This window comes from Colobus angolensis, unplaced genomic scaffold (assembly GCF_000951035.1).
Source record: "Colobus angolensis palliatus isolate OR3802 unplaced genomic scaffold, Cang.pa_1.0 Scaffold11, whole genome shotgun sequence".
NCBI lineage: Eukaryota > Metazoa > Chordata > Mammalia > Primates > Cercopithecidae > Colobus > Colobus angolensis.
In genome coordinates this window covers 7,581,371-7,601,624 of record NW_012112030.1, presented here as the reverse complement: position 1 = coordinate 7,601,624, position 20,254 = coordinate 7,581,371, and the positions used below count along the sequence as shown (strand labels likewise).

Genomic DNA, 20,254 nt, shown 5'->3' with positions numbered 1-20,254 from the left:
TAGGGCCAGTTCTCTTCTGCAATATACAATCTGAAATGTGGTGTTTCCAGAACCTAAGTGCAACCTATTAAAAGCTTGTTTGCATTTCAGTCAGGTGCACATTTTCCTGTGAAAAACATTATGAAAGCATATTCCAATATGAAAAGCAACAATAAATTGTTTCACCAGTTTTCCAAGGTGCTTTGGGCCATTTCATAATACTTCCCAGGGCCTATGTAAATATTACTATTTGTTGGATTTGGAATTTTTATATCTATTTGATGAGTGAGATTATCTCATAATTGTCCATTTTTTTTTGTATCATCCTCATGTGGTTTTGGCAACAAAGTTAGCCTTGTAAATGAGTAAGGAAAGTGTTACTTCTTTTTCTACTTTATGGACAATTTTATATAAGGTTGGATTTTATGCCCCTTGGAGGTTTGGTAGAACTTACCCACAAGATTTAGTTCTTGTTTGCCTTACTCTGAGCTCCAGCTATTCTGGTCATGTGTCAGTTCCTTAGAAACTCCTGAGCCCTTTCCTCCCTGAATGCCTTTGTACACACTGTTCCCCTGACCTCACCCCTGTCTCTCTTTGCAGCCTCTTCCTAAACATCACCTCCTATGATGCCTTCTCTGATCATGCTATCCTGGGCAGGTTTCCTTCTTCATTTGGTATTCTCTATCTCAGCATCATGAGTATTTTCTTGATAATATTTATCACCATTTGCAGCTATAAAAAAGAATGAAATCATGTCCTTTGCAGCATCATGGATGGAGCTGGAGGTCATTATGCTAAGTGAAGTAACTCAGAAACAGAAAATCAGATACTCCATGTTCTCACTTCTAAATAGCAGCTAAACAGTGGGTATACATGTAGATGAAGATGGAAATAATAGACACTGAGGACTCCAAAAGAGGGGAGTTTGGGAGGAGGTTGAGGGTTAAAAATTACCCATCAGGTACAATGTTCACTATTTAGGTAATGGGTACCCTCGGAGCCCAATTCCCACTAGTATACAATATACCCATGTAGCAAACCTGCACATGTACCCTTAGAATCAAAGGAAAACAACATTTTAATAAAAAGTAATTATCACTGTTTATAACTGGTATAGTGACTTGTTGGCTTATTTGTTTTATCAATATGAGGGATGAGGCTAGGTGTGAATTGTTCACCAAATGCTTAACCCAGTGCCTAGCACATGATGAGAACGTAATAAATACTTGTTACACAAATGGTTGGTCATCCCCATTCATGTCAATTATACATAAAGCTGGAAAGTCCACAGAGCTCAGTGTTTCCAAGTTTCCTTTCTAGTTAAAGAGCCTATTCTTTGAAAAATTTCCTTTTATCTTTCCTAGTGAGAACCCAGGAAGTTAAGTGTGATTGAACCAAGTTGTCTTAAATTATTTTCAAAATAAACTATAGGGAATTTGGGAAAATTGCTGTACATACTACATTTCCCCCTGCACCAACTTTGGCTTTCTTTCATTATTTAGCTTCTATAGTCAACGAACTGATGCTTAATTCCTAAGGCTCCCATTTTGTTTATCTCCAGTAATACTGGTTTTTTTTTTTTTTGCCCTGAAGTCTACTTTATCCAACATTAATATAGTCACTTCAGTCTTCTTATGGTTACTGTTTATATGGTATATTTTTTCTATTCCTATTTTTAACCTATCTGTGTCCCTATATTAAAACTGTGTCTTTTATAGGCAGCATATACTTGGGTCTTACTTCTTTACCCATTCTGACAATCTCTGTCTTTCATTTGGAATGTTTAGTCCTTTTACATTTAATGTAATTATTTATTTGATTGCATTTAGATCTATATTTTTTCCTTGTTTTCTATTTGTCTCATCTGTTATTGTTCTCTGTACTGCTTTTCTGGCTCTTTTTGGTTAATTTAATATTTGAAAAAATTTATCTGCTAGTCTTTTTGCATTTTAAGTGATTGCTTAGACATTATAATATATATTCCTAACCTTTTAGTCGTAGAGTTAATATTTTATCACTTCATGTAAAATGTAAGAGCCTGATAGTCTTACAGATCAGTTTACCACCTACCCCTCTGTCATTTATATCTATTTGATGTAGATGTCAAATTAGTTAGTTGTCACATGCATTACTTCTCTGTATATTATAAACCCCACACTACAATGTTATAACTTTTGCTTTCATTTCATTTTGTTTAAAGTTTTGCAATTTTAGGTATCAGCACATGATAAGAACTTAATAAATACTTGTTAAACAAGTATTTCATTTCTAATCATTTCTGGGGCAAGACTGAAAACCAAGGCCTAGTTTGTAGCTCTAGTAGACTCTTCGTTTCTGAAACTGTCTACGTGTATGTATAAATCACTGAGAAACCTACTGAAGGCGTCTTTTTTTGGAGCACCCAACTACAGGCTTTCACCTCACAAATTAGGCTTGTTCATCCTCTTTTTTGATTTAAATTTCAGTGACCATCCAAACCTCCTTCGTCTCACAAAAACCAGTTCCCTGTATTTCTTCATGCAAAATCAGATATTTATGGCATGTACTTTATTATCACACTCTGGCATCAAGCTGTCCATAAAATTAATCTTTTTTTTTTTTTTTTTTTGCATTTCTTTCTGAGACAGTATCTTATGCCTTTTCTGCTTTGAGTATCTGTTTTTCCTAAGACTAAATTGTCTTTTTGTGTGGTGCTTTTTCATAACTGAACTTGTGCTTTCTGGAACATTTTCCTCTCTTCTTTCTGTCTTCATGTTTATGCTATTGGCTGGTGGCTTTTGAAGAGTGTTTTTAATTCTTTTCCTCTGATTCCTTGCTGAAGTATTTTTCTGGCTCTGTGTGCCAAAGCCAACGAACTGTACAGAGGCATGCTAGCAATGCCACTGAGAAGCTGTGTGACTTTAGGCCAGTCATTCAATTCCCGTGAGCTCTAATTTATGTGAAATTATCTAAAGTTCCTTCTAGTTCTAACATTCTATGTTCCCGTCACTTGAACTGTACCTTTAGTGACATATAAACAGTCTTCAATAGGAAGTGGGGTTGAAGCTGCTATAGTAATATTGTCATCTGTTCACACACACAAGTACACACACACAAGTATACACAAACACGCTCCTCCTCTCTTGTTATTCTCTGACACTTCTGATTTTGATTGTCCTGACTCTTAAATGCTGTTTCTGTTAATCTTTTGATTCTCACCATGTATTTAGCTGCACACTCCTTCCTCTTCAAATACCCTCAGGGCTTATGTTCTTGAAATCTGGGGGCTGTACTCACTTCAGCTACCTGGCAGCCCTCTGCTCCTCCCCTGGCATTGTGCTGACCTGTGCCTACTCAGTCACAGAGAGTATTTTCCTCCTTAATCCCTTCACCAGACTCTCTCTTTCCAGGTGGCCTCACCTGGGACCATGGACTTCCATTCTGCTATGTCCCCAGCCATTTCCAGTCTATGAACAAAGTGGGCTACATTCTTGTGGGTGGCGGAATTCCTGAGAAAAGGCCGTGAAAAAGTTGGAAAGGTTTATGAAGTCAGTACAGTAAAGATGAGAGATGGGACTGGCCCAAGGTGAAATTATAACTTTGGGAAAGTATATTTTCCATACTCTTCCATATCTCTTTCAGATATGTTTCCTTTCTTTGGTACACCGCATTTCATGACATGAGTGCTCTCATACTACCTTTTCCCTTCTTAGGAAACACCACTGGCACCTCTACCTACTTCTCAGGACTCCAAATTCCAGATCACTGCTATGTCTGACTCTTTCCTCCAATCAGACTTACTTGTCTTTTTTTTTTTTTTTTTTTTTGAGAGGGAGCCTCACTCTGTCGCCCAGCCTGGAGTGCAGTGGCGCGATCTCAGCTCACTGCAAGCTCCGCCTCCTGGGTTCACGCCATTCTCCTGCCTCAGCCTCCCGAGTAGCTGGGACTACAGGTGCCCACCACCGCGCCCAGCTAATTTTTTGTATTTTTAGTAGAGACGGGGTTTCACCGTGTTAGCCAGGATGGTCTCGATCTCCTGACCTCGTGATCCACCCGCCTCGGCCTTCCAAAGTGCTGGGATTACAGGCGTGAGCCACCGCGCCCGGCCAGACTTACTTGTCTTATGAACACTCCTTAAGAGCTCTATTTTCTGCTAACCAATTCAAGAAACATCTGTATTAAAGGCTGACAATGGTTCAAAGAGTTTTCTTTCCTGAATAATATAACAGAACATGTAAAAGGTAAGCAGAGGATCTCGATTTGAAACCAAGCTTTTCTGCTTTCTAGCTAGGTGAACCTGACCAGTAATTTACCCTCTCCTGAGTATCAGTTTCCTTTTTCTTAAAATGAGAGAGAAAACATTTTTGATGGGGTTGCTATGAGGTTATAGATACAGTGTAAGCAAGCACTCTTTGTAAGTACTGTGCGAGGATAAAGGGTTTTGAGGCCAGTTCATTTGGAAAAAGAGACATCTAGAATGATCACTATGCTAAAGTTGCTTCTTTTTAAATTTTTTTTTTTTTAGGAGACAGGATCTCACTCTGTCACCCAGGCGGGAGTGCAGTGGTGTGATCATAGCTCACTGCAGCCTCTACCTCCTGGGCTCAAGCAATCCTCCTACCTCAGCCTCCTGAGTAGCAGGGACCACAGGCATGGGCCACCACATCCAGCTATTTTATTTTTTATTTTTGTAGATATGGGGTCTCACTATATTGCCCCAGCTGGCCTCAGACTCTTAGGATCAAGTAACCCTCTTGCTTTAGTCTCCCAAAGTGCTGGGATTACAGATATGAGCCACTGTGCCCAGCCAATTTTTTTTCCCTTGAATAATGAAGGGGAAAGAGAAGAAAATGTGAAGAGAGTAACTGGTAAGATTTGATGAGTAGGAAGTAAGATTTTTGGATACAAGTTCCCCTATCTGGCTATCCATCCACTTTCTGGAGAAAGGACTCACCCAGATGAATATAATGAGTCCTGTTTATTGAATGTGTATTATGTGCCAGACAACTTACATATAGTGTCTCCACTTTTCAAAGAAACTCTTCTAAACCCTAGAGAAGGAAATGGCTACTCAAGAATCATGGACACTTTTTCCAAGATGGCATTGCTGTGGGTGGTAGAGCCAGGTTCCAAACTCGGCTTTGTCTGATTCCAAGGCTGGTGCCCTTTTTCCCATACCAGCCTGATCTTACTTCCCTGAGAAAGCTTAATGATGCACCTCAGGAGCCTCACTCCACCCCATCTGGATCTCCTTCAGAATGTACTCAAAAAACAAAGAGCGAGCATGTTTCAAAGTAATCTGAAGCTGATTAGCCTGAAGGCCTCTGGGCTCGACCTGTTAGAACTGCGCTGAGGGTTGAGTGGTCTCCCGATAACTGGATCCTCTGTGGGGTACCCAGTGGGAAAGGGAATGTGCCTTGGCAAGCTTGAGCTCATCCAATGGTTGGCACCGAAAATTATAAAGTGGGGGAGACTAAAGAAGCAGCTACATCATGACACTGCATGATTATTTTATACTGGCGTAATTCCTGCTTGACTGTTGCGTAAGCCACATCACATGTCTGAAGTGGAAGAAGCCTTTATAGCTAAGTGTAGAGCTGAACTAGGTATTCCTCATGGCAAATTTCTCAGCCAGGTGGCCTAGTCCAGAAGTCCCTAAAGTGGCCACCTCTTCCCCTACTCATGTTGAATTTGAGTCCAAGTTTAAACCCTTCACAGGGAAGGTTCTTAAGGGTGACTTTCCCTCACACCTGGCCAAGTGCCAATGTCATCATTGGCACCGAGGCAACGTTTGAAGATAACTATGGTGATGAATCCTGTTCAGGGCAGAGAATGAAGTAACTACTAGCAAGGGAGATTTATTTGATTGTTTAAAACCCTGATGGCACTGAAACAGACTAAACCAAACCCCAAATTTCCTTTAAATGGAAAATCTTTGGTCTTGGAATACAGCCATCTCCATGCCCTCCTAGGTTTTCCTCAGGTAGCGAACCGGTATTGGGGGCTGTTAAGGAAAGGAAACGAAAGAGATCCAAACTGAATTGCCCAAAGCAGATTTCAAATTTCTTGGAGAATTTGCATTCGTCTCATGATTTGACTAACCAGCTCCAAGCTGATGCAAATGGCACACACAGACTTTTACTAGGAGGAAGAGATTGAGTGGGGAAGAGAGCTTGTGGATTTCTGGTCTTGGGGGAGGCTCCTCTTTGGGGAGACTGGCAGAGGAAGGATGCTCTGACTTCCCAGGTTGTGTCAAAAGGTAATTACCTTATTTTGGCCAAGGTCTTGACTGAAGGCTATACATCACTTTAAGAGGTGAAGTGGCAATTCAGTTGATTGGAAACAAAAGATCTAAGATACCTCGGCAATTGTCATTGGGTGATTTTCCCATTCATAATTTTATAGAATTAGAAGACAGAAATTTAGTGCTGGAGGGGCAGTGTGGATGTGCGTTGTGGGGAGGATTTAGCAGGCAGGAAAGAGAGAAGGGAACTATCATGTATGGGTTAGGATTGTTACCCATTTTCATCACTGAATGATTTCCATGGTGCTTTGAGGAAAATAATTCTACAAGAAACTGAGGCGCCAACCTTAGGTGAGTTGCCTGAGATAGTGATTAGATGGGACACAGCGTGGCTGCTGTTCTTCCTGTTGCAAAAGAGGATATTCTCAACCTGGTCACACGCACCTTTTCCTTTTCTAGCAAAAGGCCGGGTGCGGTGGCTCATGTCTGTAATTCCAGCACTTTGGGAGGCTGAAGCGGGCCGATCACCTGAGGTCAGGAGTTCAAGACCAGCCAGGTTAACACGATGAAACCCCGTCTCCACTAAAAATACAAACATTAGCCGGGCGTTGTGGCGGGTGCCTGTAATATCAGCTACTTGGGCGGCTGAGGCTGGAAAATCGCTTGAAACCGGGAGGCAGAGGTTTCTGTGAGCCAAGACCATGCCGTTGCACTCCAGTCTGGGCAGCAAGAGTGAAACTGTCTCAAAAAAAAAAACCAGGAGTCCAGCAGGGAACAAGATGGTTGGGAGATTCTCACAGCTTGACCCCCTGGTTCCTCAAATGGCAAGACTTCTAGGGCCTAGCGATGTGGCTCCTCCACGTTCAGGGCTCCTTTCTGAAGTGGTGTTCAAATTTCCTAGCCCCTAAACTGAACCCAAATAATATTGTTTTGTGCATAGGGTAGCTGAGTCAGGACTTTCTTAAAAAGAAAGAGAAAACAGTCAAAGAGCTTGGCATACTAATTTTATATAGAATGAAACCTACACATTTCCTAAAGTTATTGAACTGGAACAAAATCAGATCAAAATATTCTCTGTGAACCTGAGTCAAGCCAATATTTCCCTTGGGTTGAGTCCATTGCCACAGATAAATATCACTGAGGGTTAGGTGCTCTTCGAGACTGAGAATGTGGCCCCATGAAGGGAGGTGCAGTGAGGATGCCAGGTGGGGGCCCAGGCCCAGACTACCCCAGGGTGTGGGAGGACTCGGGGTAGCCTCTCACCCCGCTGGACCTCTGACCCTTCATCTGTAAAGTGAGGGGGTTGCAATCCTTCCATGATGTTCAAACTGAAACAAAACAACACAAAAACCATGGAAACTTTTTTTCTGAGAAGGTGTCTTTTGGTGGAATCCCAATGTGTAGAAATAATAAGAGCAGAGCTGCTCTGAGTGAAGCAGTGGTTGGTGGCTCAGTAGATCCAGACTAAATTATAGAAATCATAGCAGTTAATATGGAATGTGCTGTGCACTTTTCTAAGCACTTTCTCTGTAATCCCTCCTTTAATCCCCACAACCTTCCTTCTGAGGTGGGTACTATTATTATCATCATTCCAATTTTGCATTTGAAGAAACGGAGTTAAGTTCATGGTTAAGTTCATGGCCTGAGGTCACATAGTCACATAGCTAATGACAGCAGGTGTGGGACTTGGATCCGGGCACTCTGACTGCAGACTGCACCTGTGTAAGTGTCCTGTGCTGTTGCTCTCAGGCCAGCCAGCAGCCAGCTGTGTTGGGCACCAGCCTGTGTCAGGGACAGTAAATCAGAAGGGAATAAAGCAGAAACTTGGTACCAGTGAACTTGGTACCAATTCTAGTCTCTGTCTAGAATTCCTGATGTAACTGGCAAAATGAAATTCAGACATTAACGTTCAGACATTGCCCATCAGACAGAATTCGCAGGTGGACAAAACGAACATCCTTTCTGGTACTGCCCTATCTCTAATGACAGTTTTGCTCTACACATAGCAAAGCATGTGCTGTGATTGCAGGCTGTTCACCTGGCTCTGAGACCATGGCCTCAAAATACTTTCCCTACAGTTGCAATAGGCTAAAGTTCTGAGGAAAAAATGATTGACTGTATAATGCTATTTACAGGAATGAGTGATTTATTTTATTATCTAATTTTAAAAGTCTTTCATACACTTCCCAAGAGGCTGCCTAGTTCAGATATTCATAAAAGGAAAGAGAAGAGGGAATATGAACTACAGAACGGCGAAAAACATTTTACCAACATGACAGACAGAGGAAATCATTTTAAAACACATTTTGAAGATGTTTTCCATTGTAGTAGACATGGAATATATCTCTATCTTTTATACATGACTGTTATGAATGGAAAGATACTATCTTTTGAGATAGTTTTAGATAAAATAAAAACGTGATATTTTCAGTGCATATTTCTTATTTTGTACATAAAAGTCTCATCATTTTTTGTTGTTGTGCTTGAGACAGAGTCTCGCTCTGTCACCCAGGCTGAAGTGCAGTAGTGCAATCTCGGCTCACTGCAACCTCCGCCTCCCGGGTTCAAGCCATTCTCGTGCCTCAGCCTCCCAAATAGCTGGGACCACAGGCACGCACCACCATGACCAGCTAATTTTTGTATTTTTAGTAGAGATAGGGTTTCTCCATGTTGGCCAGGCTGGTCTCAAACTTCTGACTCGTGATCCACCTGCCTTGGCCTTCCAAAGTGCTGGGATTACAGGCATGAGCCACCACACCTGGCTAAAAGTCTCATCATTGTTGTTAGTAAAAAATCATTTGCTCTCCACTCCAACTAAATAGATGTTAATTTCATAGTTGAAGAGCAATAGCCCACAGGTGTGTTAAACCAGCTCCCTGCTTGGTGTTCCCATCGTCTGATTTCAGTTGGGTCCTTCTCAGGCTCCCAGCTTCATTCTTGAGGCATTTCCCCCTCATTACTTCTTATTCCCTTTGGGAAGCCCTAGGGTCACACATAACCAAACACCTACTGATTCAGTTGGCTTTTATGTTGCTGTGTAGCTTTAAGAATCTATGACTTGGAGTCTCAGCATCCAGTGGTCTTCCAATATCCTAGGCTACCAGTTCAAATTAGGGCTGCTGCCTATACAAGTGCCTGGAGCCACCTGATACTGGCAGGGGGTGGCCATCACGGGCTGTGTGTTTCTAGGGTTTCTTTTGGGGTGTCCATAAAGTATTTCTGAGAGATTGTGGTTTACTCAGACTCCCTGGACTGTTGAGAGGCCCAGCCCTGGGGAGGTTAGTCGACGAACAGAACATAGTTGATGATTTCCTGCTGTCGCTATTTCTCTTAATGTTTCATTTTTATTAGTATATTATATTATTAGTATATTTTTCTATAGTTCCTTTATTTGAGTCCTGTGTGCAGCTCCTGAAGACAGTCCCACTTACCATATAACAGGCATGAATTGATTTATGAAGACTTCTTTTCTTTTTCCTTTTTTTTGTATTAACAGCATTTTTGAAGTAAAATTACATACCATAAAACACACTCTTTATAAGGGTACAGTTCAATAAATTCTAGTAAACATAGAGATTTGTGCAACCATCATGACTATCCAATTTTAGAACATTTCTATTATCTCCAAAAGTTCCCCCTTGCTTGTTTCCAGTCAATCCCCACTCCCACCTCCATCCCCAGGTAAACACTTGTCTCCTGTCTTTATAGATTTGCCTTTACTGGAAATTTTATCTAACCGAAACTAGACAACATGTGGTCTTTTGTGATGGGCTTCTTTTAACTTAATATGCTTTTGAGTTTCATTCATGTTATTGCATCTATCAATGGTTTGTTGCCTTTTTGTTGCCAAGTAGTATTCCATTGCCTGGATCTACCACATTTTATTTATCTATTCACCAGTTGATGGATGTGTGGATTGTTTCTGGTTTTTTTCTTTTTCTTTTCTTTTCTTTTTGTGAGACAGAGTCTCGCTCTGCGGCCCAGACTGGACTTCAGTGGCATGGTCTCGGCTCACTGCAACCTCTACCTCCCAGTTCAAGCGATTCTCCTGCCTCAGCCTCCCGAGTAGCTGGGATTACAGGTGTGAGCCACTGCGCCTGGCCTTTTTTTTTTTTTTTTTTTTTTTTTTCTGAGACAGGGTCTTCCTCTGTCACCCAGGCTGGAGTGTAGTGGTGTGATCACTGCTCACTGGAGCCTCAACCTCCTGGGCTCAAGTGATCCTCCCACCTCAGCTTCCCAAGTAGCTGGGACCACAGGTGTGTGCCAACACACCCAGCTAAATTTTAAATTTTTTGTAGAGATGGGGTTTCACTATGTTGCCCACGCTGGTCTCGAATTCCTAAGCTCAAATGATCATCCCACCTCAGCCTCTCGAAGTGCTAGGATTACAGGCGTGATCTATCATGAATAATGCTGCTGGGTCGAGTGCAATGGCGCACACCTGTAATCCCAGCACTTTGGGAGGCTGAGGCAGGTGGATCACTTGAGCCCAGGAGTTCAAGACCAGCCTAGGCAACATAGTGAGACCCCGTTTCTACAAAAAATAAAAAAAAGCCAGCATGTGGCACATATCTGTAGTCTCAGCTACTCAGAGGGCTGAGATGCGAGGATTGCTTGAGCCTACAAGTTTCAGGTTGCAGTGAGCTGTGATTGCAACACTGCACTCTAGCCTGGGCAACAGAGTGAGACTCCATCTGAAAATAAAGTAAAATAATGCTGCTATAAATATTGGTGTATAGGTCTTTATGTGGACATGTTTTCATTTCTTTGAGAAGATACTTCAGCATGAAATTGTTTGGATATGACAAATTTATGCTTAACTTTTTAAGAAGCTGCCAAACTGTTGTCCAAAGTGGTTGTGCCATTTTACATCCCCACTAGCAATGTATGAGGGTTCCAGCTTTCCACCTCCTAGCCAACACTTGGAACTGACAGTCTGTTTATTATAGCCTTTTGTGGATGGCTTGTGTGATCTCAGTGTGGTTTTCATTTACCTTTCCTTAGTGACTAATAATGTTGAGCATCTTTTTGTGTGCTTAACAACCATTTCTATAACTTCTTTGGTGAAATGTCTGTTTAAATCTTTTGACCATTTTAAAATCGGGTTGTTCATCTTATGGAGCTGTGGAAGTTTATTCTGGATACAAGTTCTTTATCAAATGACTTGCAAATATTTTCTCCCAGTCTATAACTTATCTTCATTTTCTTATTGTGTTTTTTGAGGAGCAAGTTTTAATTTTGATGAAGTCCAATTTATCCGTTTTTTTCTTTTATGGATTTTTTGGTGTCATATTCAAGAAATATTTGCCTAAATTAAGGTCACAAAGAGTTTCTCTGACTTCACTCCCATTTAAAACACTTATTAACATATAACTTGTGCCAGCCACATGCAAGGGGCTGGTAGTAAGAATGTGCATAAAATACTCTACCTTTAGAGAGCTCTAGTGGGGGACAGACGCACATGAGCAATTCACTGCATGAAGGCATTTAGTTGCTTTTCTAGAGGTGCTTGCAACTGGGCCACCGAGGTAGCACTTAGCTATCCCAGAGGCATCGGAAGAAACAAATGTCAACTCAGGTGGATGATCTGATATGGGATCTCATGACCAAAATTCTGGTTGAGGGAAAAGGCATGAACATCTCAGAGGACTCCAGGAGGCCATTACTAAGAGGGTTTGGGGAGAGGAAATAGTCTTCTATTGTCTCAGATAAGATTAAGCAGACGTTCCTCAGTGGTTTTTACTAACAGAAATCTACCATCTTAATATGGCAGAGACTGAAGGCTTTAATTAAAAAAAAAATAAGAAAACAGTGAATCTGTTAAGTCCTAACAAACAGGATTATCTGATTTTAATATCAACATCTTGGACTGTTTGGATGGGAGATCTGCTCATCTGTCCTCTCTATCCATTTAGAACATCAAGAATGGCACTGTTAGCGTTCTATCTGCTTTCAGCAATCAAGACCGGTCTTGCTAGAGGCTGAGAGACAGCGATGCTTGGAATTCTCATTGCTTCCCACAAGAATGATGATCATGAGGCATCTGGTCGTGAATGTCTGTATGAAGGTCCAGTACATGAATAGCTAGCTGTTCCTTCACTTGGTGAAGAGGCTTTTGATCATGTTGTTTACTCTTGATGCTGCCCTGAAAAGGGACAAGCAAATGTCTCACAGAGCAGGACTGGGCCCAGGGACCATTCTAGGGAAGAATTAACAGAGGAAAACAACAAAGAGAGGGGTTCGGTCAGTTTTGCATTACAGTCAGCATTTCAGGGTCTGAAGGGAGACTGCCCTCTCACTACTCAAAGTGTGGTCCCTGGACCAGCACCATCAGCACTACCTGGAACTTGTTAGAAGTGCAGAATCTCGGCCAGGCGCTGTGGCTCACGCCTGTAATTCCAGCACTTCGGGAGGCCAAGGCGGGTGGATCACGAGGTCAGAAGATTGAGACCATCCGGGCTAACATGGTGAAACACCATCTCTACTTAAAATACAAAAAAATTAGCCAGGCATGGTGGCGGGTGCCTGTAATCCCAGCTACTCGGGAGGTTGAGAAACAGAATTGCTTGAACCTGGGAGGTGGAGCTTGCAGTGAGTGGAGATCGTGCCACTGCACTCTAGCCTGGGTGACAGAGCGAGACTCTGTCTCAAAAAAAAAAAAAAAAGTGCAGAACCTCAAGCCCCACCCAGACAGTAGGGTAGAAGAAGAGATCTTCTGTCCAGACTTCACAAGATACTACTGAAGCAAAATCTGCCTTTTTTTCTGAGATCATCTGATGATTCATAAGTACTTTCAGGTTTGAGAGGCACTGGTCTAGCCCAGCGGATCTAGAGTCCTCTGCAAATGCCCTGGTTAAATGCTCATCCAGGCTCTGCTTAATAATTCTGGGTACAGATAGCCAAGGTCAGTTAGCAGATGAGAATGATCCTTTTATTTTTCTTTTTAGATCAGGCTGGTTAGGCAGATAAGTGGGCATAAGTGGATAAATTGCTGTGCTCTAATTTGCAAGGGCAGGTCAGCTGTTAGAGTTACCCTTTAAAACAGCTCATCTTTACAGCAAACTGATTGCTTAAAAGGTTTGGGGAAAACAAGACGATGACTTTGGTATGTGATTCTGTGTCCACTTAGCCTCATTCCACAGTATATCTACCATTAGGAAAATGCGGTGTTATTGTGAGTACTATTAATGCAAATTAGTTGTCACCAATTATTTTGAGTTTATTGTTTAAATTGCTACAAGCTCCCTTTCACACTAAGACGAAGAAATTGGTAGCAGTGACTCTCAAACTTTAGTGTGCATCAGAATCACCCAGAATGCTTGTTAAAACATACTGCTCGGCCCCGGCTCCAAAGTTTCTGATTCCGTTTATGGGGTGGGAACTGATAATTTGCATTTCTAGCAGTTCTCTAATGCTGCATTATAGAAATAGTAGCTTCGAATGCATTTTTAGCACCACAAAAAAATATCTAGACCCTTATTTGATACTGTGCTCTGATCATACAGAATATAGGGCCAAATTTCAGCAATCATTCTCAGGGGGCACAGAGTAACTGGGTTAACCTAAATACAAAAGTAAACTGACAACATTTTCTAAGACCGTCAATTTCTTAGACATTTCAAACCTACGTCCAATTTGCTCAACAGCAATGCATTTGCTTCGTTTTTCATTCTTCCCCTTGTTTCCACCCACCTCTGATGGCAGATAGTTCTGGTCAAGTGCAGAATGTTTGATCTTGAACTCCCAAGTGCCCACTGGTTGGTGGGTGGCTCGGTCAGGTTGGCTGGGACATTCTGAGCATGTGGGCTGGCTCTGAGTGGTGTGATGACTTCCTAGGTCATTACAGTCCTGTATTTAGTCATAGGATCTATCTCAGCCCTTACGCCTTCATCACCTTGTAGGCTTAGACCCCTGATTTCAGCAGATTTAAGGGGCAATTTTATTGTGTGAGGACCAGGCATTGCTAAGTTCTCAGTGAGCTAATAAACCTTCACCACAGCACGGGTCCCAAGCATCTCTGATCGGGGTTCCTCTTGGCAATTTTTCCACCTGTGGCAGCTGCTCAGATCGGAATGGTTCACTCTGACCTTTCCGGTGCCACTTGTCTAAAGATCGCCTGCAGACTGCTCTGCAGTGGAGGCTTCCTGCCAGAGAAAAACCATTGACTGCCCTTTATGCCATAATTGAGTGGAGACAGGATTTACCTCATCAGAGCACCTTGTCTGACTGCATTTCATATTATTAAAAACAGAGACTCTGGACTTGTTTTTTTTTTTTTTATAAAAAATTTATTGAGATGATGTAATTATAGGCTTTTCTTTAAAAATTATTTGCAACTCACTGGCCCTGAGAAAAGGCATTTTTTTTTGTTTTTTTTTTCTTTTTTGTTACATTCATTTGATTCAGTCCCTTATAAACCCCACACCTCATAAACAAGAGATTAGAAACTAAACAAAAAGGGAGGGGGGAAGGAAATTCTAGATTCGTTCTGGTTTGCAGGTGGTTGCAGTCACAAAGAGAAATCATCAAGAATGTTCACTTGGCATGTGTGAAAGATTCAGGGGGTCTGCAGTTGTTTAGTGTTGATGCAGTTGGGTCAAGAGTATCAGGTTAGTCTTCTGTGGGTTTTAGGCAGGGATTATTGTCCCCCCTCCCACCCCATTGGCTTCCTTGTGTCACAGCCTTTATTTCTACTCCGAAGAGGAGCAGGAGAGAGTGAACAGCCTCTAACTAGCACCAAATGCTTGGGCAAAGGAAACTGCCTCTTTTTCTTGATGTGTTTTCCCAAATCTTTTATCTTCAGTTTCCTGGGTGGGAATGGGCCAGACAAGGTAAGCGCAGGCTGGATCCTGATCCTAATTCCGTTCTTGGCGTGCTGTCTGCTCCTAGGGCAAGTCACTTCACCTCCCTGACCCCCAGGTTTCTTTTTTGCGAAAGGGAGTTCCTATTTCAAAAATGTATTCATACTTGGAGCCTAGGCAGTAAAAGGTGGGAATGGTGGTTTACTTCATCATTTCAGTAAATTGTCACAGCCATTTGAATTTCAGCTAAAGTGACATTCTCATTTGGACAAGAGATCAGTATCAAGAGACACTGGATAAGAGGGTTCCAAACATACTGTTGAAAGGAGAAAATCCACTGGTCTGTTATTCCTTGTTTTCTGTGGGGATGCCCTCACCTCCCCAAAGGATTTGGAACATGGGTGATGCCACCTTAAGCAAGACCAAGTCGCCTTGGGTCAAGATCTTAGAGTTCATGTTACCTTCAACATAGCCAGTCTAGCCAACTACCAGTGCTTTCTTCTGATACAGAGGAGACGGCCTGGCTAGCTTGAGATGTAGGAATGAGAACTTCAAGACCCAAGTTAGAGTACAGATCCATCACATGGCAGGGCTCCTTTGCATTTTCCTCTCCTGACTTCCGCTTTGTCCCCTGACAACACCCCTAGTCCTTGGTGTTGAAATGAGAAATTTCATGCTGGGTGGATTAGGCAAGTACAATATAAACTCTGAAAGCAGGGATTATGGCTGATTGATCACCTTTGGGTGCCTCCCAGCGTCCAGCAGGTACTTCATCAAGGTTTGCTAAATTCAATCTGAAATCTTTAGGGTCTGCAGGTTGTAAATACTGTATCCAGGTGCTGGCACTACCCAGGTCTTCTCATAGAGAACAAATGAAGAGGACATTTGCAGTTAGGGGAATTACAAAAATCATTATTGGTAGTACAGATTGATATCCCTTACCTGAAATGCTTGAGACCAGAAGTGTTCTGGGTCTTGGATTTTAAAATTTTTTTGTATCTTGGAATTTTTTTGTATCTTGGAATATATATATATAAAATGAGAAATCTTGGGGATGGACACAAAGTCTAAACACAGAATTCACTTATGGCTCATATATACTTTATACACATAGCCTGAAGGTAATCTTGTGATATTTGAAGTAATTTTCTATATAAAACAATTTGTGTACATTGAACCAGAAGAAAGCAAAGGTGTTAAGGTGTGGAATTTTCCAATGATGGTGTCATAGCATTCAAGAAGTTTTGGATTTTGGGACATTTGGGGGTTTTAACTGTTCAGATTAGGGATGCTCAACCTGTATCTGAATGGGAAATAAAGACTAAATTGGAATGAATGCCTTCTATTTCTTCTTCAAGTGGCTGAAGGTATCATCCTAAGTCTAACTTATTCTCCTGGGATATTGCTTTAAATATAGAAACTCTTGGGGCAAAAGGGAATTTCCCCCCATAATTCAACTGTAAGATTCTTTGAGCAGTAAGAGACTGAGTTCTTGCACTTGGGTGAAAAGGCCAGACTGAGAGGCTCTAACCCGAGCAACATCATGCCCTGGTCTCGGATTTCATATTCATAGAGGGATGTGGTACAAATCCCTTTCTCTCCATTCTTAAAATCAGTGGCTTTCACAATACATCAGGTATTTGGCTTAATCTCTGCATTTGAGATTGAATACCAGTCATCTTAGAGGCTGAAATAGGGATCACCATGTCCTACTGAACGCTCTCAAAAGACACCTGCAGTGTGCTGAAATCCAGCCGAATCTCATCACCATTCAAGCAGACTGAGACCCGCTCACCTCACACAGAAGGCCCCTGACCTCCTGGAAGGTTGAATGGTGGGGCACCTGTGACAGTAGGAGTGGGTTGGCTACGCCCGTGTGTCTACCTGTGCTCTGATAAGCGGCAGGGACAGACCAAGGCTGAAGAGAGCCTTGATCAGCTCAATTCCAGTGTCCTTGAACCACAGTCCATCTGTTCGCACCCTAGGTTGGTGTCCTTGTCAGTAAGGCCCAGGGAAAATTCCTCTTGCCTGTGTGACCCAAACTCTATGGGTCTGACTCAACTCAGAAAAGGCTGGGGAGAAGCCTGGGGGTCTGGCAACTTCCCTGGGAGCTGCTGCTGAGGGCACATACGTATCCTGGAGGAGCTGTGAGTTGCTCCCCCAGCTGAGTGGAGGAAACAGAGGGGAACGAGGAGGGGGTGCTTGGTAAGGCAGATCTAACCTGGATTAAAAGAAATTGTACTCCAAATGTTGGATTTCTGAGACCTATATTGGAAGAGTCAATTTAGATGGCTAGAAAAGGAAAAAAAAATCTAAAACAGCTTTCTAAAAATATCTGTTATCATCAAAAATACTAAGAAGTGGCACTACCCTCATTTTGCAAGATACCATCGATCTTATTTTGAGGTGGAAAAGAGCCACAAATGGGTCGTTTCTGAGACATAGCTATGAGAGAAAGAAAAGTAATGTATCCAAGGAATTTCCTGTCTGCCCAGGCTGGGCAAACACTGATTGCAACTGAGACTGCCCTTTGGGATCCTCCGTCTCCAATGCTGTGTCCAGTGGAGACCAGGAAACTTTAAAAAAGGCTAGGAATTGAAAAAAAAAAAAAATCAGGCAAAGGCATGAAACTGATGGCAAGATGGCCTTTGGAATGGAGCAGAGAGGATCTTTCCTCACCAGCCTCTGTTACCTGCTTTGGAAAAATACATCTCCACTGCAGAATATTTTTGCCCAGTTTCTGGACTGCTGGGCCTGTGTGGTCTTTTCATATTTTCCACTTTGCAGCACTCCCAAGCTAATCCCAAGCTGCTGAGGCCTTCCAAGTAACTTGGACAGCCTTCCATCCTTATCTTACGCCTTAGACGCATGGTTCTCACAGTCATCTCAGGGGTGGCTCGCTGGACTAGCATGTATCTGTCTGCAGTACAGCAGCATCTGTGATGATTTTGGCCATCCAAGTGGCCAAATGCTGGGATGTGGGTTTGATTCTGTGCTGCTGGCCACAAAGCACCCAGGTCACTGATTCTGTTTAGGTGCCAACAATCCCCAAGACTCTCCAAGAGGCTGAACTCTGTCAGAAGGCATCTGAATCGCAACAGCAGGCAGGGAGGGAGGACAGAGGGGACCAAGGGAAGAACAGAGCAAGAGAGAGAAAAAGAGAGCTCTCCTTTTCATTTTATCTTTTTTAAAAGCTTTTTTTTTTTTTTTTTTTTTTTTCAGCCAAGACCCAACAGTAACAGGAACAAACCTGATCCATGTGGCAGGAAAAAGAGGAACCTGAACCCCTCTGCAAGTATTCTCTTTCCTGACCAGCTGGGCTTGCCGCACTTTGTGAGATTTGCAAAAAATATATATATAATAGATATATATTTCCATAGGAAAACAACATTGGATGTCTTCCCCTAGATGAATGATGAAGAGTCAAACCGCATGTTCTTAAAACAAAAACAAAAACACCATGAAACTAACAACGGTGGAAGGGTGAGGGTGAGGAATTACAGATGGAGATTCCAAATGAGAAGGAAACGTGACATGCGAGTCCCAGGCTCATGCCCTCTGCAGAATTCCAGCCCCGCCTTTGCTGGGTGGTTTGTCCAAGGTGCTCCAGGGTCCCTCTTCGTCTGCAAGAGAAGTGTCCCTGCCATTTCTGGGTCGCTTCCTTTTCCACTCTCCTCAGCCCGCCTGCTCCGTCACACCTCCAGCAATCCTGGTGGGCAGGGGTTCCCTGGGCTGCTGGCCCGCTGAGGTGGACTGTTGGTTCCTTCAGCATTCATCTTCTTGGTATATTTGTTCATCCAGCTCCTGGGACTCTAGGTGCTCCAGACGGTCTGTTCGGCCACTCATGATTTCGTCTGGGGTTTTCATAAACCTTTGGAAGAAGTGGAGGAGTTAAGAGATTCCATTTTCCTAAAGCTGTCTTCACTCTGAACTCTAACCTGTATATAAAGCAAGTCTCCATCATCTTATACAGCTGGAGAGCTACTGAACCCCGAGATTAACGCTAACTTAGTGCAAATGAGGAAAAGGTACCCCTTTCTCTGACTGTCTAAAAAGTGGCAAAATGATTATTTAAAAAGACTAGGGCCAGGCATGGTAGCTCAGGCCTATAATCCTAGTGCTTTGGGAGGCCAAGGTGGGAAGATAACTTGAACCTAGGAGTTTGAGAGCAGCTTGGGCAACATAGCGAGACCCCACCTCTACCAAAAAAAAAAAAACAAAAAACAACAAACCAAAACACAACAACCTGGGTATAGTGGTGTGCACCTGTAGTCCTAGTTACTTGGGAGGCTGAGGTGGGAGAATCCCTTAAGCCCAGGAGGTTGAGGCTGCAGTGAGCTATGATCATGCCTCTAACTTGGGTGACAAAGTGAAATCCTAATTATTAAAAAAAAGTCTAGGATGTCTGTGAGGCAGTGAGCACCCTTTGGGACCCGTATGGTGCATTACTGCATGACCATACAAGAAAGCCTTTGTCCAGACCATGTATATATGTTTCTTTCTTTTACAGGATTAGATTTTACAGACTCACGAGAGCTGTAGATCCACTTCCATTCCAGACTGTGAGCCCAGGAAATGGTATTCAAAACTTAAATTTCAAAGGATATAGTTAAATGTTAAGTGAAAAATGCTGACAATAGGACAACTTAGTGGAGCTTCTGGAAAATTAGAAAGGCAAAAAAAGAGAGAATCTTTTACAACGTTATCACGGATTCACCCAAAATGACAGCAATGAACCTTCGTTAGTTTGTCTACCTTTGCAACTGGGGTGTACAGCAAACTTCATCTTCCTGTTCAAAGGGTTAAACTGGAAGTGACATCAATGACATGTTTCGACCATGATTTACAATGGCTCAGGAAGGCAGCCTGGTTGCAGATATTCTACCTGCACTGTAGGAGCACCCTTTCCAGTCCCCCTCTGTGCCTGCATACTTTTCTCTCCCCATATACTCTGCCCTGTACCACTATCTTAGAACTTAGTTTCTCTCATTCATCCACGTGCAAAAGCCTACAAGGACCACTCAGCAAGTCAAGGGTACATCCTTTTGCTCTGCTCATCGGGTTCTTCTACCATCTTTACCTAGGAAGCTCTTATTTTCCACTGTTCACCAGTATGAACCCACTGCAGTCTAGCGGTCTTGGCTCTTGTATAAATCATGGCGCATGCTCTCCTACACATCTTTAGCTTTTCCCTTATCTGGAGCCCTCCTGACTCTTCTCACGAGTTGAGTCCTACTCATTCTTTGTGTTC

General features: G+C 42.5%; 1 protein-coding gene across 1 annotated transcript in view; it reads right to left on the bottom strand.

Moving 5' to 3' along the window:
- Window positions 1–14,467: 14,467 nt before the first annotated feature.
- The window catches only part of ETV6 (ets variant 6), a 247,791-nt gene continuing 242,004 nt past the window's right edge, over window positions 14,468–20,254 (bottom strand). The window contains exon 8 of the mRNA XM_011953757.1: window positions 14,468–18,874. Coding sequence (XP_011809147.1) covers window positions 18,769–18,874 — 106 coding nt within the window. The 3' untranslated portion in view covers window positions 14,468–18,768. The remainder of the gene's footprint in view (window positions 18,875–20,254) is intronic.